The 27,204-nt window shown below is 43.2% G+C and overlaps 1 protein-coding gene across 1 annotated transcript in view; it reads right to left on the bottom strand.

Moving 5' to 3' along the window:
* Nucleotides 1-5,130: 5,130 nt before the first annotated feature.
* The window catches only part of LOC133423002 (gamma-aminobutyric acid receptor subunit rho-3-like), a 35,340-nt gene continuing 13,266 nt past the window's right edge, over nucleotides 5,131-27,204 (bottom strand). The window contains exons 3-10 of the mRNA XM_061713087.1: nucleotides 14,487-14,554; nucleotides 14,113-14,336; nucleotides 10,577-10,659; nucleotides 10,338-10,475; nucleotides 8,999-9,151; nucleotides 7,235-7,296; nucleotides 6,925-7,056; nucleotides 5,131-6,290 (exon numbers count right to left, since the gene is read on the bottom strand). Of these exons, the coding sequence (XP_061569071.1) occupies nucleotides 5,988-6,290; nucleotides 6,925-7,056; nucleotides 7,235-7,296; nucleotides 8,999-9,151; nucleotides 10,338-10,475; nucleotides 10,577-10,659; nucleotides 14,113-14,336; nucleotides 14,487-14,554 (1,163 nt within the window). The 3' untranslated portion in view covers nucleotides 5,131-5,987. The remainder of the gene's footprint in view (nucleotides 6,291-6,924; nucleotides 7,057-7,234; nucleotides 7,297-8,998; nucleotides 9,152-10,337; nucleotides 10,476-10,576; nucleotides 10,660-14,112; nucleotides 14,337-14,486; nucleotides 14,555-27,204) is intronic.

Here is a 27,204-nt window from a genome sequence, read left to right as displayed (position 1 = left end):
GGCAGCGTTTCAGCGTAAAAGCCGTTTCAGAACTAACGGTTAAAGTTAACGTTCACACGCCGGTCATCGCACCTGCTGCCGGTTACGCTGATTAGGACGCAATCCTCTCAAATAAAGTCGTTTTTTTCCTTTTTACAACTTTGTGCTGCCTATGAATGGAGCTGGACTGGAGCCTGCCTGCCCCGCTGAGCCGCCGCGCTGCTGCTGGTGTTTCTGCGGTGTGTTGTGGGCGTGACTGCTCTGTTATCAACACAAACTGACCTCTCCCCTCACGGAAACTGCCGTTGCTATGGAAACCCCCCTGGAAAAAAACTTTTTGTAACGGTTATTATTATTAACTATGCTAATAAAATCATAATATCAATATTTTTTATATATACATAATTTAACCACATACTATTATACTAATTATTAATAATATATTAAATGATGTATATCAGGTTTGGAAATGCCCATAGACATAATATACTAGACGCCTAAATCGACGCAGAGCTACGCCGGGGGGTATGGCGTCGGTGTAACGCGGAACCATAAATCAGCCTTCATCGACCGCTGGGGCGCGAGAAATACGGCCGCCATCTTGGAGCGGTCATCCTACCCATAGGACAGCGTAAGACAGGAACAGTATTGAAGATGCCAGAGCTCTGTGTCGCGTATTCCTGTACAAATTGGCGAACAATTGCGACCAGGGATAAAACCAGGGATAATGAATAAAAAAATAAATACAAATAAAATAAAAAATCTAAAAATAAGGCTACATCACATTGCCAAACTCACCTTTCTTGACCTGCAGAAAGGGAGCAGAAGAAGGAAAGAAGCTCTGCAAAGCAGTCCTCTCTCAGGGCTTATAGCATGTGTAAATATGGTTTGTGAGATATATATATATATATATATTATATATATAATCTTTCTTTCAATTAATCTTGTTGTTTCATTCCATATATTTAAGAATCAGAATCATGTTTATTTGGCCAAGTCAGGTCAAACAAGACAAGACAAGAATTTGACTGGGTTATTTTCGCAAATGACAGCTCTTAAGTGAAAGGTGCAGCAGTAGTAGCCTATGGAGTAGACATGGTTATTGAAAGGTGCATTGTTTCAGCATGATTCTGGTTATTATTATTATTATTATTGCACATTATTGCACATTATTGCACATTATTGCATATAGTGTTTGAGTTCTTGTTTGACCTTCCTGTTTCCCATCTGCCCTGATGTCTGCACCTATGTCTCGTTAACCCCTCTGTGTATATGTGGGCTTGTCTTTCCCTTGCTCCCTGCTGGTCCGTACTGTTTTGTCCTCCATGTGCCATGTCACGTTTTTGTACTTTTGATCTTGTTTAAGCTCTGTTTTTTTTTGCAATCCTGCTCAGCAGTGTTTTTGATTTAGTTTTTAACGAATAAATCATCATTTTTGGAACTCTGCCTTCTGGTCTCCTGCATCTGGGTCCTACTCCAACGTGGAGTGGAGTGGAGTGGAGTGGAGTGGAGTGGGGTGGGGGGACAGTCTGTGGTGGACGGGGGAGAGGGGGGACCGGGCCCTTGTTGACGAGGCCAGCTGCAGTTGGGAAGAAGCTGTTTTATGGCGTGAGGTTCTGGTCCTGATGGATCACAGCCTCCTGCAGAGTCTGAAACAGTTTGTGTCCGGAGTGGGAGGCGTCTGCCGCCATCTTTCCTGCACGCTTCAGGGTCCGGGAGGCATGCAGGTCCTGGAGAGATGGAAGATTGCAGCCAATCACCTTCTCTGCCGAGCGGATGATATGCTGCAGCCTGCTCCTGTCCTTTACAGTGGCAGCAGCAACCAGATAGTGATGGAGGAGGTGAGGATGGACTCAATGATGGCGAGTCCATCCTCATCTCCTTCCTGTAACTAAAGCAATCCCTACTGCTCTTTCTCTCCTGATAAGAAGTCACTATCAGTATCAAGAAACACTAAGAATAAAACCCCTTCTAATGATAAATGGACTTGATATATTAGATTTAAAGTGCAACAACAAACATACGTAATACATTTTATGAAAAGAGGAAAATAACTCCTTGAGGGAAGGCATTCTGGGATAACATCTTTACGGACACTGAGGGGTAGAAGACCTGGACATTGCCTTATAAGTATTGTATCTACAATAAAATAAAAGAGGTTCACATTAAAATTATGCACACTATATATCCAACAAATTTATATTTTTCTAAATTCTTAAATATTGAAAATAACTGCACTTTTTGCAACGTGGAACCAGAAACCATAACTCATTTATTCTACCACTGTGCTCGATTTGAACAATATATAGTGTCTAAAATCAAGATAAACATCTCAATTGACTGTAGGAGTGTGATATTTTATTTTGTCCATGAAGAGAATGACATCACTTTTATTATAAACCTGGTCGTTCTGTATGGCGAATTTTACATACACAAATATACTCCAAAACTCCACCCCACTTTAAAGGTTTCTTACTTGAGTTTAAAGAGTACATTAAATCCCTTAAACTAATTGACACCAAACAAAGTATAACATCAACTGATACATAAGAGAAGTTTTTTTAAAGATGAATACTGTATTTACATTTTACTTATTCATTTTTTCATTTACTTTATTCATATTTTATTGATTCACTCGTTTATGTGTCATTCTCCCTACTCCTGTTAATTTCACTGGAATTTTATATTAATTTTGTTGTTACATATATATTGGAGCACTTGTCTGATGTTCTTTGTATATAACTTCTTCTCAATTAAAAAAAAACATAAATAAAAATATGAACAACGTGGTTTCTTTTTTTGTTTTATTTTATTTAACCTTTATTTAACCAGGTAAGTCCATTGAGAACAGTTTCTCATCTACAATGACGACCTGGGCAGGAGGCAGCACAAAGAGTCAAACATATAAAATCACAGTGAAACAAACCATCAAACACAATATATAAAAAACACACAACACATGAAAAATATGAGTAAAAAGTGGTAGCACTGGTCCGGAAGAATTACAAACATGTGCAATGATCCCAGATGAATGTTGGGAGTGTATTTTTGAAGGAGGAGAATGGGATGAATGTGTGAAGTTTAAGTGTTTGTTGCAGATGACTCCACTCACTATCAGCAGCCAACTGACATGAATTATGTCCAAAGGAGTTGAGTTTCTCCCATATGAATTTAATAACCCAAACAAATTTAGAGAAGCCCATTTTAAAATTGTAAACAATATTTAGGCCACCAAAAAAACCTTTTTCTAAATAACTAGAAAAAACTAACCATTCAGTTAATCTGTTGAGAGACTTTTGACCTTAATGTTAATGTTACACCTTTATTTCCTAATATTTATTTATATACTTTTATATATATATATATATATATATATTTATATATATATATATATATATACTTATATTCATACATATGCCTTTTTTACTTTTCTTTCACTGATGACATATTAGAAAAACACTATTGATATTTCTGAATATGTTTCCAACAACACATTAATGTTCAAATGCGTCACTGTAATTCCTTTGTTTTTGTATGTCAATAAAGTATCATTATAAAAAAAGTTTAGAGCCCTTTCCATGTGCCAACCATCTAACTTCCAGGTTGAAGCTCATCTGGAACTAAAATTTATTGCAGTTCCTCGACTGGCCACTAGAGACTGGCTCCATGAGTGAGTCCATCTCCATTGACTCCTATGTTAAAATGTCCAACTTTATGGGAGACATAAACATATTTTCAGCCTGCTTTCATCTCAATTGTTTGATTTCACATCCACGACAACTCTAAGGGACGTGGGTGTTTTTGTAAAAAGGTTTAATTCTGATCTGATTGATTGACATTAGGTTTAGCCCATGTTATCACTTCCTCATCTATAGTTGTCATGCTACCTCACTTAGCAAAGAAACCACCCGTTTGTATTAACAGCAGCAGTGGCGGTTAAACATAACTGTCATTTCTGTCAAACCACCATGTTAAACGGTATATTCTGCTGTAACCGCTGACGGCAGCTCCACAGATGTTGTTTTATATGTCGCCCATGGGTGCAATTGACCGGCCTGGGAATCCCACTGGATCACGCTCACATTTCATTAAAATACAGCTTGGCTATGCCCTCAGTGGAGGAGCTGCAGAGCTGCAGAGCTGCTGGCAAATGTTTGCAGCAGAATATTGCCTTTCAGATGTTGTTTTGCTGGCAAAATGAGAAATGACCACTACATTTAGTTGACGCTGAGAGAGCACAAAAAAGTTTGGTAGTATGATTGCAAAGAAGTCTTTCTTTCTTTCCTCGTGTCCACATTGGTTTATAAGCTGTGCAGTCATGACTGCACGTCTTTGCGTCATCACACAGCTCAACTATATAAATCAATGTGGACATGAAGAGAGAAATCACAGCAAAAATCTCCAGAAATCATCAGTTACCTGTGTTTTCAAAGAAAAACATGGACAGACGAGGCAAAACATGATTGTTTTATTTTGTATGGGTTTGACACCCTGCTGTAGATAATAACAGAATGGGACAATCATTTAGCAAAACATGGTGATAAAGAAAAAAAATGAAATGACACCTTTTCAAAAGTGAGCATACTCTTAAATGTTAATCGTGTTATTGTTTATAATTTAGCATAAACACAATTGTCATAGCTGCCACAGAGGCCCCCCGGATGTGGAAAAGATGCAAACTCTTGAGCAGACTTGCTTGGACTGCATGTGTTATCTCCCACAAGACTGTGATGGCCGCTCCAGAACCTTTTTCTTCTGGTTTAACTCAGCCTGGTGCTTCAGCATGAAGTCACAACCTTTGTGGGCCTCGTGGCTCTCCAACATAATAGTCATGGTTTAACAACAAAGTTCTACTGGTGCCTCAAGGTGTTCGGTTGTGGTGGGACTGATGGGCATTTTCACGCCTTTGGGTGTCCTTGGATGTCCTTTTCCATCTTTATGAAGTTACATTTCTCCTAGTTACAAAGATTGTTGGTGCGTCCACAGGTATCTGGACTCTGAGCCAAAAGGCAAAGCTCGTGCTAAACCAATCGGTCTACGTTCCTACCCTCTTATGAGCTGTGGGTAGTGGCCGAAAGAGAAAGATTGCAGATACAACCGGCTGAAATGAGTTTCTTCCACAGGATGTAGAAACAGGAGGAGAAGCTACAGTAAGTCATCCAAGACGGAGGCAGCGCAGAGCCGCTGAGCCTGGTGAGGCCGCTCGGGCATCTGGTCCAGGTACATCCCAGGTATGTCCCACTAGGTGAAATTCAGTCATCAGAACATTTGAAAGGGAGTCAGTATAAACCTTGTGACACTAAACGACTTTTTAGGATCACTACTGATAAATAAAAGACAGTGTTTTTGCATGATCAATCATATGTTCATAATTACAAATTCACATTTTCTGTATAGAAATGTTTCATCACAGATACACTGATGTTTTCAGCATATTCTCTGATGTGCAGCCTCGCTCTTTCGTCACAGTCATCTGTACACTTGCAGCTCTTGTAAGAATTGAATGAAGTTAGTCCGTTATCACACAAAATAAGACAATGAAATAAAAAGATCTGACCCCTGTCTTTGACCTGAAGAGAGCTGGGTTTGGCTGCGGCAGATCCCTCCGACCCTGAACGGGAATAAACTGGTATAAAAAAATGGATGGATGGATATAACTAAATAAAATGTGCTGTAGAAAGCCTTCTCCACACATTCCCTCCCTGATGATGTATGAGCTCAGTTTCATGTGACAGAGTTTTCCAGACCTCCTCTTTTCCCTAAACGCTCAGGGAAACCCAGACCTGCAGGTTACTCCATCATCCCTCCCTGATGGTCTGTTTCATTTGTGTTCAAAGATACGTTAACCAGATGTTGTGGCTCCACAGCTGGAACTTCCAGTTTCACATCTGACCCTGGTGTCCCGAGCAGCAGATGTGGAGTTATTCAGGAAAGATTAAATGGCCTGTATGGTAGTTGGTTGACTTTAAATGTCATCATTTATCTGGTTGTGTGTGGGAAGCCCGGCATCAGGAGTACAGGCACCAGTAGATGGTGTTGAACAGCAGGTAGGACAGAGGGAAGGCCAGGCGCGAGTACGAGTCGATCATGTAGCTGTTGTTGACCAGCAGGTCCACGTTTTGGCGCACCGAGCGCTGACGGCGGAGGCGGGTCCCCTCTGTTGGGCGGATGTCTGGGCTGGGGGAGGGAGAGGTCAGGGGGTCGTCGGCCAGCGTCGCTGCCATCCGGGGGAACGGAGTCAGCTCCATGTCGTTGTCGTGGAAGCAGCCGTCGAAGGCCATCGCCTGGCTGGCGTTGAAGGTGGAGGGGATCTGAAAAGAGGAAGTTCACTCAGCTGAAACCGGCCTCACAGTTTCCACCTGGACACTTCCTCCGGTGGCATGTGAGGCACCTGGACGTATTTCTAATAGTTTAATCAATACTGCAGGTTTATTCTGTTATTCAACGTGTTCAGATTCTGTTTTAACACAAAAGACGCGAGAGAATGATGCCCTAAAAGAAGTGGATTCATGGAAAAGGTCCCTGCTGGTGGAAATCAGTGATCATCTGCAATGTAAAATATGCAAATCTAATACATTTGATAAATAAATAGCAAAGCAAAGAGTTTTTATACTGATGGGTTCTTTTCTTTTAAAGAAAAAAATGAATGCTGTTACAAAAGAGTATTTCTTTCATAATGGCCATATGCAAAAAAACAACAACTCACTTTTACTACTATTTTAGACAAAGTCAAAACATTTCAATGGAAATTATATTTAATTGAGCTGAAAAGACTATTTGATTGAATTTAAAATGTGCATTAAACTAAAATGCACTTAGCGGGTGTAATGTCCCTTTACGGCCACTAGATGGAGACATTTAATAAAATATCCGTCTGCTGACTGCTGTTAACATTTGCTCCTATTCTTTTTAGTTATCACAGTTTCCTCCATCCACCGCGCTTACATTGCCCCTCCTCATCTTCCTCATCTCTTCCAGAGTGGTGCAGTAGTTCACGGCTGCATATTCAATCACAGACAGGAAGACAAACAGGAAGCTGGTCCACATATAGATATCCACAGCTTTCACGTAGGACACCTGAGAAAACAACAGCTCACGTCTTCACATCGTAAAACAACACTCTGCCTTGATTTTCATTTTCCTTTTCATGGTCAACTATCATTTAGCATTTCTGACATTAGTTATTTTCTCATAAAGATTATAATTGTAAAAAGCAGTGTGAAGCCAGGCTGATCCACAGAAAGGCAGGTGTTACCTGAGGCATGGAGGAGGACACGCCTGTGATGATGGTGGACATGGTGAGCACCGTGGTGATACCTGCAGGAGGCAAAACAACAGGTGACCCATCACGTCAAAGAACAGCTGGCTTCCAAACATAAACATAAACAGAGCATCAGGGTCACAGGGTAGGTCATTGCAAAATCTCCTATTTTATTATGGTTTAGCATAAAATGCTAAAAAGGGTGGAATGTAATGGGAGATTTTGGTATAAAAATATTTTTTGTCCTGTATGCTTTAAGACTAATGCACAAATCCTGTTTTCAAGTGAACATTCCGATGGCGAGGTCATGCTCCTTTGACACAGAGCCTAGCATGGTTGCCATGGTGATATTTTGTCTAGCTGTTCCCAGCCTGGCCACTATAAGATAGTATATGCTTAAACATTGCTAGGGCATTACGGGCTGACTGAGCGTCTGCTCAGATCGGCACTGTGTGTCCTCCATTCATTGAATGTTTCTCTTTTCATTAAAACTCCAGGAAGACTGCTGAGTGTGTCCTGACATTCATTTTTGAACACTTTATTGAACGAACAACAATTTTTGTCACCACAGTATTCACACGGTCCCTCAAATAAAACATTAATTTAGGTGAAAACTTCGTTTTCTGTACCTGAAAAAATCTGCCTTGAGCCACATTTGGAGTTTATTTCAACGTTGTAAGTTGGTTGTAACCTTCCACGTCCAGCACCAGCTTCTCCGTCAGGGCTTTTTATATGGAGCCAGGTTTTTACATATGTTTGCATGTGTTTGGTTCCAACACACCCAGTAAATCAACAAACCAAATGAAAAGCGTCTTATTGGATGCTGTGACGTATAGAATGAATGGATAAAGCCGTCGCACTGGACGCTTTCCTTTGCTCATCTGCATAAAGTTGGTACAAGCTTGACTTTCTGACGTCCTCTCGTGCCTGGACGTGCTGCCTTGCTCTGCTGCTTTGCTTAGACCTGAACCACGCTTCCTCACTTCCCACTACTGTACGTAGTGGACTATAATTGGTGGTTTGCACAGCCAAGGCCCCTGTAATTAAATTTGAGGTGCGAACAAACACCAAACCGAGTAGAGTTATGTTTTTATTGTGCTTTTAATTGTTTTTTAAACATTTTAAACATTTAAATGTTTTAAAACATTTTAAAACACTTTGTATATAGTATTTTAACTATTTTAACTACTGAATTTAATCTAATCAGTTGCACCGCTTTTTTATTTTATTTTATTTGTATTTATTTTATCTCGGACAAGAGGGAAACATACTTTTGTTATCTTGTATTTTATGAAAAATTGACAATAAAGATGACTTTGACTTTTGACTTTGACTGATTTTCCCAACAGACAGCCATTACTGGATGTGTTGGTCTGGAAGGGTCCAGGGATGAAAATGAGCTAAGAGCAGCTATTTCATGCTATCTGAGCATCGGCAGGTACTTCTGCTTGTACCACTGAAACGTTTAAAACGTGAGATCCTGCTCAAACATTCGCTGGCAGTTCCATCTCTACAGCAGAGATGGTGCATCACTTCAGGACCTTTCCAAGTTGAAGTCTTCTGGGACCTAACTGTGTAATACGTCTTATAATAATAATAATAATAATAATAATAATAATAATAATAATAATAATAATAATAATAGTTATTATATAAAAGGACTTGTGTTCACTGTATTAATACACTTCCTTGTTTGTGTTTGGTGCAGGAGAACAAGACTTTTTTGGTGGATCTGGTTAAGATCAAGTCAAGTGTTACCCAGAGACACTCGTGCAGGGACGGCCCTCCTGTCGATCCAGAAGGAGACCCAGGAGAGGACGACCATCAGCATGGTGGGGAAGTACGTCTGCAGCATGAAGAAGAAGATGTGGCGCCGCAGGATGAAGTTGATGAAGAGGCGGTTGTACCACCCTGACAGCAGGACACAGAGAGGCAGCGGTGAGGAAACATGAAGTAATTTGCTCCTTCCTTTTCGCTGTCAGTACATCCACCATATTTACAAACAGTACAGCAGGGATCTGAGTATTAGCAGAGTATTAAACATGTCCAACACAGATGTCGGGTCATGAGGCCGATGTTTCCGTTCATCTTATTTGTGACACAAATACATTTTCAAGCTTCTTTGAAAGACATAAAGCTTGAAACAGGAACATAAACACACAGCAAAACAGCCGTGTTTCCAACATCCATCCACATATCAATCCATCCCTACGTCCATCCATTCAGCCACATATCCATCCATCCGTGCATCTACAACTCACGCAGGATGATGAAATAACTAGGTTTCTTTTTGGTCTTGAGCTGAACTAGTCTTGGTATTGATACTCTATAGTCTTGGTCTGTCTTGGTCTGTCTTGGTCTTGTTTTGGTCTTGTTTTGGTCTTGTTTTGGTCTTGTTTTGGTCTTGGTCTTGGTCTTGGTCTGGCTTAATCTTGATACTCTCTGGTCTTTGTAGTGTCTTGGTCTCGGTTTAGGCCAGGGGTCTGCAACCCGCGGCTCTAGAGCGGCATGCGGCTCTTTAGCGCCGCCCTAGTGGCTCCTGGAGCTTTTTCAAAAATGTTTGACCTTTTTTTTAACTTTTTTTCTTCTTTTTTTTCTTTTTCTTTTTTTTTCTCAAAATTGTACTTCAACATTAATCTCGACATTTCGACTTTTATCTCGAAATTTTGACTTTTTTCTCCACATTTCGACTTTTTTCTCAAGATTGTAGTTCAACATTAATCTTGACATTTCGACTTTTTTCTCAAAATGTTTAACTTTTTTCTCGGCATTTCGACTTTTTTCTCGAAGTGCATAATGAAAAAAAAAAATCTCCCCCCAGTTCTAACTAATATAGAAACATGCAGCATGTGTTGCTTTCATTCTAAGGCTGATACAAGACTTTTCATTTTTTGCGGCTCCAGGCAGATGTGTTTTTGGTCCAATACGGCTCTTTCAACATTTTGGGTTGCCGACCCCTGGTTTAGGCGGTCTTGACTACAAGTCTAAGGAGAGGGAGCGAGGTCTGCAGGTCTCTGCCCGGCTGCTGGCCCGGGGACCCCGACTAAGGGACAGTCAGCTGATGGATGGATGGACAGATGACGGGTGGTGCACGGACCGGTGCTGCTGTAGAAGGCCAGGCCGCTGAAGGCCTGGAAGTGCTCGATGAAGAACTGGGACAAGACGATCTCATCCGTCCTCAGGGAGTCGTTGCCGTTCTTCCAGTAGAGCATCAGGTCGTTCTCGTTATACGCATCTGCAGAAAGAAAACAAGAGAGAAAAAGAGAGAGATTTTCCGTCTTGCATGTGGGGGTATGAAGTTGTTGCCGTGGTGAACATGGTGGGTCTCGGTCTCACAGCTCTCCAGCTCCAGGGAGCAGTTCTGCGTGTCCAGAGGGAAGCTGCTGAAGTCCATGGAGCAGAGGGCCGTCACGGTGACCCTGGACAGAGGTGTCAAAAGTATTCACATTCATTACTCAGGTAGAAGTATAGATAAGATAAGATAAGATAAGAAATCCTTTAATAGTCCCCCAGAGGGGAAATTTCCAGGTTACAGCAGCAAAGGGGATAGTGCAAAACAAGAGGCATCAATATCACACAATATCACACAACAATAATAATAATAATAAACACTATAACACTATAAACAGTATATACAATAATAATAAGAAGAAGAATAAGAAGGAGAATAAAAATAGTAATAAATAAAAAAATTCTAGTATACAAAAGAAAAACAGATGGATATTTACAGATGTTATTTATGCCCGTTGCAGAATGGTTTTTATTGTCAGGATTGTTTGTATTGTTTGTGGTCTACTGTGAGCAGTGCTGGTTGTGTAGTCTCACAGCTGCAGGGAGGAAGGACCGTCTGTAGCGCTCCTTCACACACCTAGGGTGAAGGAGCCTGTCGCTGAAGGAGCTCTCCAGCGCTCTGAAGGTGTCCTTCATGGGGTGGGAGTCCTTCTCCATCATGGATGACAGCTTAGCCATCATCCTCCTCTCTCCCACCACCTGTACTGTGTCCAGAGAGCAGCCCACGACAGAGCCGGCCCTTTTGATTGTTTTGTCCAGCCTCCTTCTGTCTGCAGCTGTGATGTTGCTGCCCCAGCAGACCACTCCGTAAAAAATGGCTGATGCCACCACAGTGTTGTAAAATGTTTTCAGGAGCTTCTCCTGCACACCAAAGGCCCTCAGTCTCCTGAGCAGATAGAGTCTGCTCTGGCCTTTTCTGTGGAGTGCAGAGGAATTAGTAGTCCAGTCCAGTTTATTGTTGAGGTGAACACCCAGGTCCTTTCCCTGGATGTTCACCGGTGTCGAGGGGGATTCATTACACCTGCGGAAATCCACCACCAGTTCTTTGGTTTTCCCCGCGTTGATCTGGAGGTGGTTCTGCAGGCACCAGTCCACAAAGTCCTGGGACAGTTCTCTGTACTCGCTATCGTCTTCATCAGTGATGAGGCCGACGATAGCAGAGTCGTCAGAGAACTTTTGGAGGTGACAGGTTGGGGAGTTGTAGGAGAAGTCAGCAGTGTAGAGGGTGAAGAGGAACGGCGCCAGGACCGTTCCCTGCGGGGCCCCCACATTGCAGATACTAGAGTTTAAAAATACTCCTGTAGAAGTTGAAGTATCAACTCAAGTTTTTTACTCAAGTAAAAATATAAAAGTACTGGGTTGAAAACTACTTAAAGTATAAAAGTAAAAGTAATGTAAGGGGGGGAAAAGCCACTAAGGACAAAAGCCATTGAAAATGAATGCATCTTAGTATAATGCAAATATATTAAAGAACCATATATGTGTACTATTGAGCATTAACATGTGTTTCAGAGAGCAGGAGATATGATGACTAGTTGCCTATAAGTATTGTAATGGTGCAAAAAGTCAAACTTCAGAGGCATGTTATCATTTATTCTAACCTTTATTGGAATGTACATCCAAGTTTAGTTGCAGGAATCTGAGGGAACGGATGTAAGAACAAAACTGGACAAGAACATCTGAAACAACCACAACCAAATTAACTCTATCCGGATGGAGCAATTTAACTGGATAGTTTTTTTTTAAAGGCCGAAATGAAATAGAGTAACAAGACTGTTTTTAAAATGTAAGGAGGAAAAAGTAGATAATTGCATGAAAATGTAAGGAGTAAAAGTAAAAAGTCGTCTGAAAAATAATTACTCCAGTGAAGTATAGATAACCAAAATATCTACTTAAGTAAGGTAACGAAGTATTTGTACTTCGTTACTTGACACCTCTGACCCTGGAACACACACACACACACACACACACACACACACACACACACACACACACACACACACACACACACACACACACACACACACACACACACACTCACACACACGCAGAGTTATTGCTGCAGACATCCCTCAGGTGGGACCTCCCCTGCTGTTGCCACGGAAACCGGCTCACACCGTTTCTCCAAAACCGTTATTGTCTGTTTTTCATCTAAAGATATTTACGCGGGTCAGAGAGGTGAGTCCCACCAGACGTTTCTGAACCCATGTAAGGAGTCATGAGTGGACCGTGACCATGTTTGACATTTAAACTACATTGTTGAGGTGTTTTGCAGGTTTAAAGTCATGTCCAGTCAAAGTTGATGAAAATTGCCTGTTTACCGAAACGTCCGGTAACCAAGACGCTTTACAAGCCACACAAATACATCCATCAACTACCTCAATGAATTTAGATGAATTAAAATAAACACATGTCTGAGCTGCTGCTCAACTTTGACTAACAGTCAGACAGAAAACAAGACGTCTTCATCTGTGTCTTAAAATAATAAATGAGCTCTCAGACACAGTTTTGATTAAAAATCAAGGTTTTCAATCAAAACTTGATCATGTTTATTTAGTTTTCTACTCTGCCGTGTCTGTTTTATTAAACGGATGTGTGGACATGTAATTGCCTGACTGCTCTGCCTCCAGAGTTGCTGCTTGAGCTGCCTTCTGGGGGACGTTTACTCCAGTTCTCGACTTAAAATGTGACTTTTTGAGCGAGTCTGTTTTATTAATTTCTGGTTGCAGACCAGAAAGCCGTGGGAACGAGCTGTATTTGTACATTTCATGCAGACTTTCACTTTCTGCTACCACTGGCTGCACAAATATATGTGTCTGATGCTGATTTGCACTGATTGCTTTTTAAAATCTCTGCATGATTTACAAGATTTGAGTAAACACTGTTTATTTAAAGGGGACCTATTATGAAAAACACGTTTTCTCTTGCTTTAACATATATAAAGTGGTCTCCCCTCAGCCTGCCAACTCAGAGAAGGAGGAAAGCAACCAAATTCTGCAGTGTCTGTACAGCCGCCCGGATGAGCCGTCCAGTGTGATGTGGATCTACGAGCCGTTCAGATTCTGCTCCCGTCGTTACGTAACCAAAATGCGATTTACATAGGTTGTCCTCCGATGCATGAAACCACGCCCACAACGAACTCTGGCCGGAACATCAACAACAAAAACTCCGCCGGCCGGAGCTTCCGCCATTTTTTCGTAGCGGTGTTTCGCGTCATTCAGGCAGCCAATCAGCGCAGAGCCTCATTATCATAGCCCCGCCCACTCAGAATCCCGCATAGATAATGAGGTTAGAGACTGGGAAGATAAAAACATGGCTCAGAGGCTGAATTTCTAATTTATTTAGCAAAAACAATCAAAAGCTTGTTTTTAAGACATTCAAGGCCTGTTTAAAATAGGTATTAGATGCCATAATAATTCCCCTTTAAGATGTTCTCCATGATATACCTTTAAATTCAAGATTGCTCCATCCATCCATCCATCCATCCATCCATCCATCCATCCATCCATCCATCCATCCATCCATCCATCCATCCATCCATCCATCCATCCATCCATCCATCCATCCATCCATCCATCTACCTGACGCTGTACAGGATGTTCCCGTCGGGGTAAACCCTCAGCATGATGTTCTCCATGGTGGTGTCGTGGATGAAGGAGCGTTTGGAGTGGACGAAGAAGACGTCAGGAACCCAGATCTTCTTCACCAGCCGGGAGTCGAACGTCCGGCTCTGATTGTTCTGAGAGGGAAACGCCAGCCGCTCGTCCTTCCAGTAGTGCCGGAGGTACAGGGTCATGGTGAAGTCCTGCAGGGCAACGGACGTGGAAGTTAAACTGAGCCTCGTCATTTCATCTCTGGCTGCCATGACAACAGCTTCCTCTGCATCCTTCATCTCAGAGGAACCAATAAACCTTGCAGGAGAAGAAGCTTTGAAGGATGCCGGACTGAAGCTCACCATGTTGACCTCGGAGATGCTGTCGATGCTCTCCACCTGCACATCGATGCCCACGGGGATAGCTCCACCTGAAACCACACAACCCCCCAGTTAAAAAGCAGACTCCAGAACTGGAATGGAGGATCCTACAGTACATGGTGCTATTGCCTGAACTCAGCTGTGTCAAACGGCTGCCCGTTTTGTGGTCACCCTGAAACGATTTTTCAATTTTTTATCGAGTGCGAGAGACTTAAACTCTATTTTTTAGTTCTTTTAATGTACAGTTTTCAAAGAAGAGTTTCGTTTATGGTTATAAAGAAAGAAACAAGAACAAAGATGAAGTGGCAGCTCCTCAATTTTGATTCTGGCACAGCAAAGCTGGACATTTACGTGTCCGGAGGGAACAAGGTTGAGGAGCGGCCAGGTCAGGACGCAGCGTCGATGTGGCGCTGCAACCTCCGCTGCAGGCCAAGGCTGGAGTTGGACTTTTATAAAAATGTCCGGTGACATACAAACCTTTAAAAATACCTGGTGCCATGATGATGTTTCATGCACTGTTGAAGACAACCACATTTTACATTTCAATTGGATCTTAAACCGTTAAACTATTGAAAAATTGTGAAAAAATAAGTCTTTTTAAATGTGTTGTTTTTTTTTTAAATAGTACTCTTAACTGAAAACTGTACATGTATAAAATTAAGTTGAGTTAAAAATGTAAAAAAAATCTTCCCAGCCAGATTTCATATGAGCTAAAAGTGGGTTTGCCTGCATGTCCATGGTGATGCTGCCCCCCCCCGCCACCTCTCATCTGAGGCCCAAACAAACTTTGTACCCAAGTGGCCAACCTTTAGATGCGATGACTCCCACGAGGCTCCTCCTAAATGGGATTATGATGTAACGCTGACGAGATAATTAAGATCTACATTTGCACTAATCTTGGTTAAAATGCTGGAAAAGGATGATTTATCTTAAACTCGTGCAGGTTGGGCCTCTCAGCTCATCAGCTCATCTTCTAATCTCAAAACTATTATCAGCAACTTTGATTACGGGTGCCCAAACTTCTGCACCAGGCCATGTAAGCAGTTGGTCGGTCCCAGAATAATTAAAAAGCAATTAGGCCCTCAGCCAACTCCGGCTTTAATCTCTTTTCTGGCCCGCAGAGCTCATTTTGGTTTGTGACATTGCTCATCTGCGCCAGCGGTTCACCGCAGCACCAACATCTGCCCTGCCCCCCCCTCCTCCCTCCGCCCGCCTCATTAGCAGATTAAACATCTCTAACCTGACTTGTGCACACAAACAGAGTAGAAATAGCTGGCCGTTGCTCTGTTTCTGTAAAGCAATCAGGAGCTGACGATGTTGGGTTTTCAGGATGTTTGTCCATCCCAGAGCCGACTTTAGTCGTGTTTAGAGTTCTTCATCTGGTGTGTAAATGCACCCGGCTAATTTTAGGAGTTATTCTCCACCGTGACCTGCAGACCACCGCAAACATTCACAGTGATTTTCCTTTCGGTCTCATGGATACTTCCAGGAAATCACTATCCCCCTCTCGACCTGTTTACTACGATTCCTCTGCGTTTAAACAGAAGTAGAGGAGCGGGAGGCCGGGTTCACGGGTCGGCCGCTACAGGACCACACTTTTATTTGCTTTTATCTGCTTTTATTATTTGCCTTTTTTTTGCTTTCAGATCCAGATTTTTTTTTTCTACTTTTTATTTTTAGTTTTATAATACAGAATTTTATGTGCTGTCAAAAACATGACATAAATCAAACAGCACGGAACATACAGGTCACCGAAGGGGGTGTATTATGTTGTATCGAAAAAACAAAACCAAAAAACAGATATTGCTCTCGGTAATAAAGGGTTACTATAGTTCCTGGGTGTGAGAGGAGAGGCCAGCCAGCCCGGGGTGCGAGTCCCTCCAGTGTACAGTAAGTCCATCCAATATGTAGAGTGGGGAAGGTGTCTTGTCAGGTAAATCCGTAGAGTAAAAACCAGTCAGGGGAACAAAGTTGTTAAAACAATCGTGGGTAATGATATCAACAAGGAAATTTCCAATGCCAATGTGATTTCCAATCAGTCCAAGATATTAAGTGACAATAAACATCCATCATAGTATAGAAATTAAACACAGGAGGAATCGCTCTATAACAGTCTCTCACTCATATACTTTAGCCATTTCCCCCAATATTTCTGGGCCTTAAAGGGAAAGTTCGGTTTTTTACAACCTGGACCTTATTTCTGGCATTTTTTATGGTTGTATACTCAGCCAGGCAAGTTTGGTGTCATTTGGAGTCCTTCGGAAGATATTAGGGGTTTTTTTGCGAGCCGCTTCTCCATATAACGGTAGTGAACGGGGCACAGCGGGACACAGACGATGCAGCGTCTAAATAACACATGATTGCCGCGAAACTCGTTCATTTCTTTTATGAATCACTAGATCTGCTTCCAGGACCTGTTGTCTACATCCGGGGCTGTGTGTGTAACAAATAAATCAGTTTGTAAACAAGACCTCTGAACTCATGACGTCATCTCTGTGCGCGCATCGCACACACAGCTCCGTGTACAGCTGGAGTTCGCTACTGTTAGTTTACTGTTAGTTATTTGAAACATGTCTGAATATTTGTCAAATTCTGAGGTTGTGGACGACGACTTTAAATATGATGGACGTCCTTACCGTTTTGAGCCGGAGTATACGGCTGAAGAGCTCTAGCTGTACCTGTCCGGGATGCGCGCACAGAGATGACGTCATGAGTTCAGAGGTCTTGTTTACAAACTGATTTATTTGTTACACACAAAGCCCCGGATGAAGACAACAGGTCCTGGAAGCAGATCTAGTGATTCATAAAAGAAATGAAGAGTTTCGCGGCAATCATGTGTTATTTAGACGCTGCATCGTCTGTGTCCCGCTGTGCCCCCATGTGCTACCATTATATGGAGAAGCGGCTCGCAAAAAACCCCCTAATATCTTCCGAAGGACTCCAAATGACACCAAACTTGCCTGGGTGAGTATACGACCATAAAAAATGCCAGAAATAAGGTCCAGGTTGTAAAAAAACGAACTTTCCCTTTAATACCACACGGTCTTAGGGAGAAGGTCAGCAATTCCATTTCACGTATTTCTTCCACAGTGGCTATCCAGTCTCTCACCGTCGGTGGTTCCCTCTTAAGCCACTTTCTTGTTAGTGACTTTTTTCTGGCTATAAGCAATATTTTCAAAAGGTATACATCCTGGGGATTGAGTTCAGTTGGTAGATTACACAGATAAACAGATTTCAAGCTATACTCAATTTCAAAGCAAAGAATTGATTTTATCTCTCTAGCAACATCCAGCCAGTAAGGTTGGATCACTGGGCAACACCAAAAGATATGACAGTGGTCGGCCATTGTATTATTACATTGTCTCCAACAGTATCAAGATTCAGTTCTGCCACCTTGTAGATATGTCCTTCTCGGGGTTGTGAAATACCTGATTATGTTCTTCCATGCAATTTCCCTCCACTGCCCTGAACTGGTAGTGGAGGAGTTAATTCGACATATATTCAACCATTCATCTTCTGACAGTGTTATTTTTGCTTCCTTCTCCCACATACATTTAACATAGAATGTTGACTTTGCTTTGGAGGATTGCAGGCATGAATATATTCTAGAAACCACTTTCTTATTGATTTTAACCTTGTAGGCTTCAGTGAGCGTGCTAATAAGGTCCGTGTCAGAATCACCTGATGTTTTGACATTTTTATCAAAATGATGCCTAAGCTGTAAATATCTATAGAAGTCCTGCTTGTCTAAATCATATTTTTCCTGCATTTGTCGAAAACTTTCCAGACCTTTTTCAGATGAGATTACACAATATGAAGTGATGCCTTTTCGGGTCATTTCTTTAAATCTCAGATCAAGTTGTGCTGGTTTAAAATCCCTGTCATGTTCGACCCACCTTAGTAACCTTGATTTCATCTCTAAGTGCGAATTACTGACCTCTTTGAACCAGATGTTAAGGGGAACTTTTGTAAGGTCACTTAAATAGCTTGCATACTTGTTTTTGAGGCTTTTATCACCTAGTAAAGATTGAAGAGGGATATCAAGTTGGCTCAGCTCTAGTTCCTTCCATTTTGCATCGCAGTTCTCATCACACCAGTTGATGGCGTACTGCAGTTGTGCTGCCTTGTAATAGCTCTCCAAGCATGGGAGTGACAACCCTCCTTCATCTTTTGGCAGGTGCAAAGTTTTATAGGGGACCCTTGGTTTCAGATCCAGATTTGTGACCTCGGCTGATTTCACTTCTGCCTCTGCAGCTCTGAGACTGGAATAGTAATCTGCATCACCAGTGTTTAAATCTCAGTTAAAATTACACCTCTTTTCACTTCCCTTCTCAAAATCATCCCCACGTTCAAAATCGATAAACTACTGCTGCAGCTGATCACTGCACCATCCATGCATCCATCCATGCATCCATCCATGCATCCATCCATGCATCCATCCATCCATCCATCCATCCATCCATCCATGCATCCATCCATGCATCCATCCATCCATCCATCCATCCATCCATCCATCCATCCATCCATCCATCCATCCATCCATCCATCCATCCATCCATCCATGCATCCATCCATGCATCCATCCATCCATCCATCCATCCATCCATCCATGCATCCATCCATGCATCCATCCATCCATCCATCCATGCATCCATCCATGCATCCATCCATCCATCCATCCATCCATCCATCCATCCATCCATGCATCCATCCATGCATCCATCCATCCATCCATCCATGCATCCATCCATGCATCCATCCATCCATCCATGCATCCATCCATGCATCCATCCATCCATCCATCCATCCATCCATCCATGCATCCATCCATGCATCCATCCATCCATGCATCCATCCATCCATCCATGCATCCATCCATGCATCCATGCATCCATCCATGCATCCATCCATCCATCCATCCATCCATCCATCCATCCATCCATCCATCCATGCATCCATCCATCCATCCATGCATCCATCCATGCATCCATGCATCCATCCATGCATCCATCCATCCATCCATCCATCCATCCATCCATCCATCCATCCATCCATCCATCCATCCATCCATCCATCCATCCATCCATGCATCCATCCATGCATCCATCCATCCATCCATGCATCCATCCATCCATCCATGCATCCATCCATCCATCCATCCATCCATCCATCCATCCATCCATCCATGCATCCATCCATGCATCCATCCATGCATCCATCCATGCATCCATCCATCCATCCATCCATCCATGCATCCATCCATGCATCCATCCATCCATCCATCCATCCATCCATCCATCCATCCATCCATCCATCCATCCATCCATCCATCCATCCATCCATCCATCCATCCATGCATCCATCCATCCATCCATCCATCCATGCATCCATCAATCCATCCATGCATCCATCCATCCATCCATCCATGCATCCATCCATCCATCCATCCATCCATCCATCCATCCATCCATGCATCCATCAATCCATCCATGCATCCATCCATCCATCCATCCATGCATCCATCCATCCATCCATCCATCCATGCATCCATCCATCCATCCATCCATCCATCCATGCATCCATCCATCCATCCATCCATGCATCCATCCATCCATCCATCCATCCATCCATGCATCCATCCATCCATCCATCCATCCATCCATCCATCCATCCATCCATCCATCCATCCATCCATCCATCCATCCATCCATCCAGGGCACAACCATAACTCAGGGTTGACGTCTGTTACCACAACTTCCCCAAATCTGATCTCATGAAGCTTTTCTTTTCTTTATGCTTCCGTTTTTTTGAAGGGATTAAGCATCGATATGTCAAGTTGCTTTTCAACGGTCGAGTCAGAGCCGCTCTTTTGTCTGAGCCGACTGTAATGGTGCAGCGTTAACCCGACATGTCCAGCCAGGAAACTCAGCTGACGTCAGGTCATCACAGCAGAACTTCAGTAAAATGAGGCTTCGGTCTCGTTGGCATGGCAGCGTGGCCTTGCCGTTCCCGGGTCGTCCAAGGACAGGTGACGCCTGTCCTGACGTAAAGAGCGGCAGACCTGCAGCTGCATGAAGAAAAGCTTTATGTCTATTTTTCAAAGAAATCACTTAATTTCAGGTTTCATGGAGGCTGAAGTTAAATCATTCATGAGTCACGTTGGTTGCTCTGCGGTTAAAACTGTCACGTAACTACATGTTTCTAAGAGTTTTCTTTTATTTTAGGTGGATTATTGTTGTTCGAACTAAACCAAGAACCTGTCTACCCGGCGAATGTGCCCGAGCACACGGGAAGGTTTTCTCTTTCCTCCTGGGTGTGTGACCTCTGTCTGGACGTGGTTTAACCGCATTCATTCCTGCTTACGCCACCAGGGAGGGCGTGTGTGTGTGTGTGTGTGTGTGTGTGTGTGTGTGTGTGTGTGTGTGTGTGTGTGTGTGTGTGTGTGTGTGTGTGTGTGTGTGTGTGTGTGTGTGTGTGTGTGCCCGTCGGCCCCAGTGTGCTCATTTCAACCTGAATGTTAGCGGGCCAGCAGCTCAATAAACACTTTACTTAATGAAGTTCTGACAGCCAGGTCCATAAAGCTTGCGGCTCAGTCGGGGTTTATCCCCGAGTGGGCCGCAGACAGCAGCAGCGGCGCAGACGGGAGTCTCGGCGTAGCCACGGCAACGGCGGCTGTCAGCTGGAAGGAAACCGAGGAGCAGGTCATTCACCCACCGTCTGCTTTCATCTCCCCACGTACACACACCCACAGGACGTTTGCTTCAAAAGGAAAGAGTTTCAGGAGGACGGGTAGAGCTCTCAAGGTTTGTTCATGTGTTCTGAAATAAACAGGGAGCGGTTCTGAAGATACCGGGCTTTTTAAAAAGGATCTAATGTGTCCAGGCAACAAAGTCCCTCTCAAGAAACTCAGCTCCTACTGTGCTGAATCAGACAATCGCGTTTCATCGCCTCCAGGCGCCATAAAAGGTTGTAAATGTGTCATTTGACACATTTACAACTACTGATGAACGAAAGGGTCTGGTTTATGATGATGGACAAGCAGCAAGATTACAGCAGCAGAATCTCAACACCATCAAAACTGAAAGTGAACTTTGAGACGTGGCTATCTGAGGAAAACCACCTCGCGTCTTTTCATTATCTCCGCCAGAGGCCTCAAGAACATGGACACACTTTAACACTGGGACGGGCAAGAATATCTCAAAATACATTTAAAATAGCCTGTTTTATAAAAAGATTACAATATTCCACTAAATAGTCTGCAGTATTTTGAAACTAACCAAAAATGGAGCCCTCGGGAGCCGCCGCCCTGCATGTTTGAGATGCTTCCCAGCTCCAACACCTCATTACTGGGTCACTGACACACTTTTGCAGACTTTAATGCCAAGCTGACGGTGATTCGTTAATGGGAGATGAGGCTTGATTATGTGGTTTAAGCTCCAGGCCGAGTCGGCGCCGTGGCCGGCCTCTCTGGGTGGATTTGCATGTTGCATGTTGCACAGGAGTTTCATCTGAGGCTCCTTGGAGCTTAGTCGGAGAAACGTTGAAGGATAACATCCACCGTGGAGCTGTGGAGTGAATATTTGCAACCTACCCTACTGTTTAGTTAACAAGCTTTGTCCTTGAATACGGTGGCCGAGACCCGCCATTGCTGAAAATAAAAGTAACACTGCAAACAGAAACAAACACCGCTGCAAATAAAAGAAACGCTTAGCAAATAAAATAAACGCTGCAAACAAATAGAAACGCCGCTGAAAATAAAAGAAACGCTGAAAATATAAAGAAACCCCGCTTCAAATAAAATAAAAAACGATGCAAATAAAAAAGCCACAACAGAAGTGAATTACCCGGGGCTGTTTTTGCCGATGCACCGTTGTTTTTATGTGAGAGGTGTTGTTGTTTTTGTTGTTTTTATCATTAATACTAATGCCAAGAATAATCTAAAGCGTGGGTAACAATAGTTATTTGTATGAATGTGAAGTTGAAGCTGTGGTGGTCAGGGACTTCTCCTCTCACGTAAAAAACACCGGTGCATCAGCAAAAATAGTCCACGGTAATTCACTTCCGTTGTGGCTTTTTTATTTGCGTCGTTTTATTTTCAGCGGCGTTTCTTTTTATTTGCAGCGTTTCTTTAATTTGCAGCGGCGTTTGTTTCTGTTTGCAGCGTTACTTTTATTTTCAATGCAATGGCAGGTCTCGGCCACCCTACTTGAACTCTCCCAGGACAACCAATCCCAGGACAAGCATTCAAAAGCCCAACAAAACATAGTATGAACGACGGTCTGTCAGGTCTTTATTCACAACTCAGAGGTGATGACAAGATTACACCCCTAATTACACATGGTTAGATCATACCTGTCAAGTCTCCCATTTTGGTCAATAAACTACCATATTTTACCCCTCTTTCCCGCCGCCCTCCCGTATTTGTATTTACCCGTAAATTTCCTGTTTTATAATATAATCATTTTTAAACAGCAAACTGAATTGTCACTAGCCTAACTGCTGCTGGTGGTCACAACTGCTGCTTTCTGCAGCCTAGTTCTCACGAGGTTCGTGCCAACAACGAGAACAATCTCAGAACAACAAATACAGAGATGGATGGATGTAACGAGAGAGAGGACATTTCTGCCAAAAAAGCGAAGACTTCATGTAAATATCTCTAAAAATGGGAAACTGAATGTACTTCTCTAAAGAGGAGTTACACGTTCTGAAAGATGAAGAACTGAGATTTTAGTGTCTCTCACGGGGGAAGGAGCGATGTTCGTCAGCAGCACCAGCGCGGTGCCAGAGAGACACATGAGTTAAAATCATTTATGCTCTTTTATAGGAATTACATACATAGGAATGTCCACCGCATTTCATGTCAACAAAGGTCGGCCTCTCAGAGTCTGAGCACATAATTGTAGTTTGTAAGTGGTTCACAGGTAGTTATTTTAGATTTTCTCGTAAATCTGTCTTAAAGAGTAAGATACTGGACCTCGTTGAGCCGGTGGGACAGCAAATTTCCCGTATTTTTAAACCCAAAACTTGACAGGTAAGGGTCAGAGGTGTGGTCTGGAGGTATACATACAATTTCACCTGATGAGGTACAAAAATGCTTCCCCTCTGCACAGTTGTCAAGGAAACCACAAGAACGTCTGGAGCAACATGGAACATCTGCATTTGTATCAATTCTCCAGAAGCCAGCTTAAAGACTATGAGTGGAGGAATTCATGAGGTTTTGTTAAACTTATAAAACCTCAGATAGTCTTCCGACATTCTTGAATGTCGCTGAATGCAGCTCGGTCAGTGGTGACCTGGGCGAAGGGGATGCAAATTCTGCAGAACCTGACACGGCTTTGTTTGATGCTTTTGAATGCACGTGTCATTAAAAATGATGCGATTGTGTTTACTATGGATAGTGGAGGGTGGATGCTCTCCTGCAGGCTCCCTGCTCCAGTCACCGCTAAGCCCTGCACAAGCGCTGACATGACGGATCACGCAGCCGCAACGCGGAGCAGCAAAGCTCGGGTTGCAGCCCCCTCAGGGAACAGTGGCCTTCCCCGCTGGCGATGATGCCACCGAATATCTAGGAAGACAATGCCGGCTGCCGGATTTGGTCTTCAATTATTGCACATTTAATCTTTATGTGCTCAGGTTTCATTTTCCTTAGAAATCCCATTTGAGTTTGGAAGTCTGTGTCTGCTGAGAGGGTTGAGACGTTGGCTCAGCTCGCAGTTGTCAAGAAGCTGGAAAAAAGTTCAGACTGGCTCCACAGAGCTTTAGTAAACTATCTTTGACTGCTTTGTGGCGCTGCGAGTGGATGAAAGTGCTCGTGGTCGAAATGACGCCTGTGTTTGTAGTATTTTGACCTGAATGAGGCCAGAAACCTGAAGAAGAAGAAGAAAACTGTCTCTTATGTTTAATTACCTGATAAACAAAAAAAAGAGCAGAACGTCGTGCTGCCGATGAGGAAAAGTAACCAGTTATTTAGTAACCTGACATTAACTCACACAAAAGCCTGGAATAAAGGACCTTTGTTTGTGCAAATTACGCTGCAGGATTTCGCTGCATCTGCTTCACAGCTTTGTGACGATGTTCCCGGCCCACACTGGACTGATTTCTAGACATTGTTTTCCCAAACAATAAATATAAATCTGAAATGGATTCCAGATTTAGAAAAATACTTCAAATGTAGTAGATTCTTTTATGATTTAACCACTCTTCTTAATGTCTTCCAGTAGGGTTCGGTTGACAGCCCTAACCTTTCTGACGGGAGTCAGTGCAAGCATGAACCTGCTTATGATGATTTCTGATGAAACAGAAAGCTACAGCAGGATGTTTCTTTCCCCCCGTGAATAGTTGCACCAGGAGATTCCCGCTGCTGCAACAACGTTGGCTTCAAGGTCTCTTACTTTAGTCGGGGCTCCTGCTCGGCCTGTTTAACCAAACATTCAGTTTCGTCCACTCTGTCTCTGTCTGACAGCCGGCAAGTAAAATTCCTTCTTTTCTTATTGCACCTTTGAACCAGCCTCTGGCATTTATTGTAATGTTGTTGCAGACGTGAAATCGAAACACAAAAGTTCCTTGAACCGGTTGTAAAGACTTCTTTCCTGCCGGTGTTAGCAGGCTGTTCAGAGCTTGTGTTACCGCATCTCCTGGCTCATAAGTGGAAAGGATGTCTGTTCACACCTGGCATTGAAATGTGCTCCCACAACCGTCTCCAGTGACCTCATGTGTCCAGATCTCAGTTACCTTCTCAGTATGAAGTCCTAATGTCACCTACGTCTCGCTGTTTCTGCAACATCCAATACATCCAGTGAGCTGCAGCGTGTCACAGTTCAGATATTAACATGTTTCCAGTCGTGTCAATAAAACATCCCAGTCATTTTGGTTATGTAATCAACGAGTCAGAAGGGGAGGAACATAAAAAAACGTATTTGAGATAAAGCAGAGCTCCGTGTGAATGTAAACCGAAGCTCTGAAGCTCTGACACATAATTAATTACTTGTGTAAACACTAAACAGCGTCACAGCGATTCCTGAAATACATCCACAGGCCCCTGACATCAGTTTAACGGGATGCATGTTAGAAAAGAGAAATACTTGCACCGTGTGGACAAAAGTGGACGATTGCATGACACCGAGATCTGCTGTGATGACGTCATATTCAGTTGCAAATATATTCTGTAAATTATTGATTAGGTCAGGGACTAAGGCTGCAGGAGAAGGGGTACTGGGTTGGATTGAGGTCTGGGTTCTCTGTGCACCAGTCAAGTTCAACCACGCCAAGGCCAACAAACCCTGAAAAACATCCCCATACCATGATACCTCCTCCACGTCTCCAACATCTCCCGAGCTCAGACTCGCCCAGACTCGCCCAGACTCGCCCAGACTCCCAAGATTCACTCAGAGTCACCCAGACTTGTCCAGACTCGCCAAGACTTGCCCAAACTTGTTCAGAATCTTCCAGACTCGCCAAGACTCGCCCAAACTTGTTCAGACTCGCCAAAACTCGTCCAGACTCAGACTCGCCAAGACTCACTCAGACTCTTTCAGGCCATGTTTACACATAGCATAGGTATTTACAAAAACGGATATTTCCCCCTCTACGTTTTGAAAAATGCCCTCGTTTACACGAACCCGCATAAATACGCTGTTAAGCTGCTATGAGCAGCCAAACCTGCAGGGGGCAGTGTAACGAGAAGCGCAAAGTCATGCTAGCCAATTGGAATGCTGTTGACGTTTCTGTTGCATAATGTGACGTTCTGAAGCCTAAATCTCCGTTTCCCTCTGTTTACAAGCAAACGTGAAAACTGAGTTTTTGAAAATCTCCCCTTTGGCCGGAATTTTCAGAAATGATCGTTTTTGGTGACTTTGAGCTTTGTTTTCGTGTAAACGAACGGCCAAAATGCATGAAAACGCCACAGTTTTTGCTCCGTTTAAACGGGGCCTCAGACTTCCCAAGACTTGTTCAGACTCGTCCAGACTCGACTGTCATACAGAGAAACGTGATTAATTTCTGGACAGAATGCGTTTCCACCGTGCCTCGGCCACCCATCCACCCGACGCTCGGCTCGGCCGTGGAAACAGGTCCCATGAAGCTCCTGCCACACCGTTTTCATGTTTACTTTAACGCCAGTGGAAGCTCAATACTTTCCAGCGTTGGAATCGGCATCGTCACTGGCAGCTTTTACGGACCATGTGCCGTGGCGGTTTTTGATCCCTCTCTTTCAAGTGGGAACTACATGATCCATAGCTGAAGTGCTACTGTTCCTAAGTACCTCCTTTTACTATTAATATAATATAAAGTCACTGAGGTCTTCAGTGCCTTGATGACATTTATGACCCATAAATGTTTGCAAATAGAGAATGCATGGAGCCATGCATTCTCTATTTGCAAACATTTGCACAGTTGCTTTATTCAGTTTCCCGCTCCGAGCTGAAGTTAAGATAACCAAACCAGCTCCAACCAGACAGCGAGGAAACAGTACCATCAGCACAACTCCACCGAAGCGCGTCAGCATTGTGTGCTAGCATCTGTGTGGTCCACCATAGCCGTCAGGCCACAACTGGACTCGTGAGTGTTTATTTAATGTCTGGTTGGCACTAAAGAATCCTTGGCTGTCCCTTCGGGTCTGTGTCTGCGTGAACCCACAGCAGATGAAACTCGATTACACCAGATGAGCCGGAAGACCTTCTAACGCTTGCTGGAGTCACTTCAG

Source organism: Cololabis saira, chromosome 22, assembly GCF_033807715.1.
Source record: "Cololabis saira isolate AMF1-May2022 chromosome 22, fColSai1.1, whole genome shotgun sequence".
NCBI classification, from domain to species: Eukaryota; Metazoa; Chordata; class Actinopteri; order Beloniformes; family Belonidae; genus Cololabis; species Cololabis saira.
The sequence above is the reverse complement of the archived record's forward strand: the minus strand, read 5'-3'. Positions and strand labels throughout refer to the sequence as shown.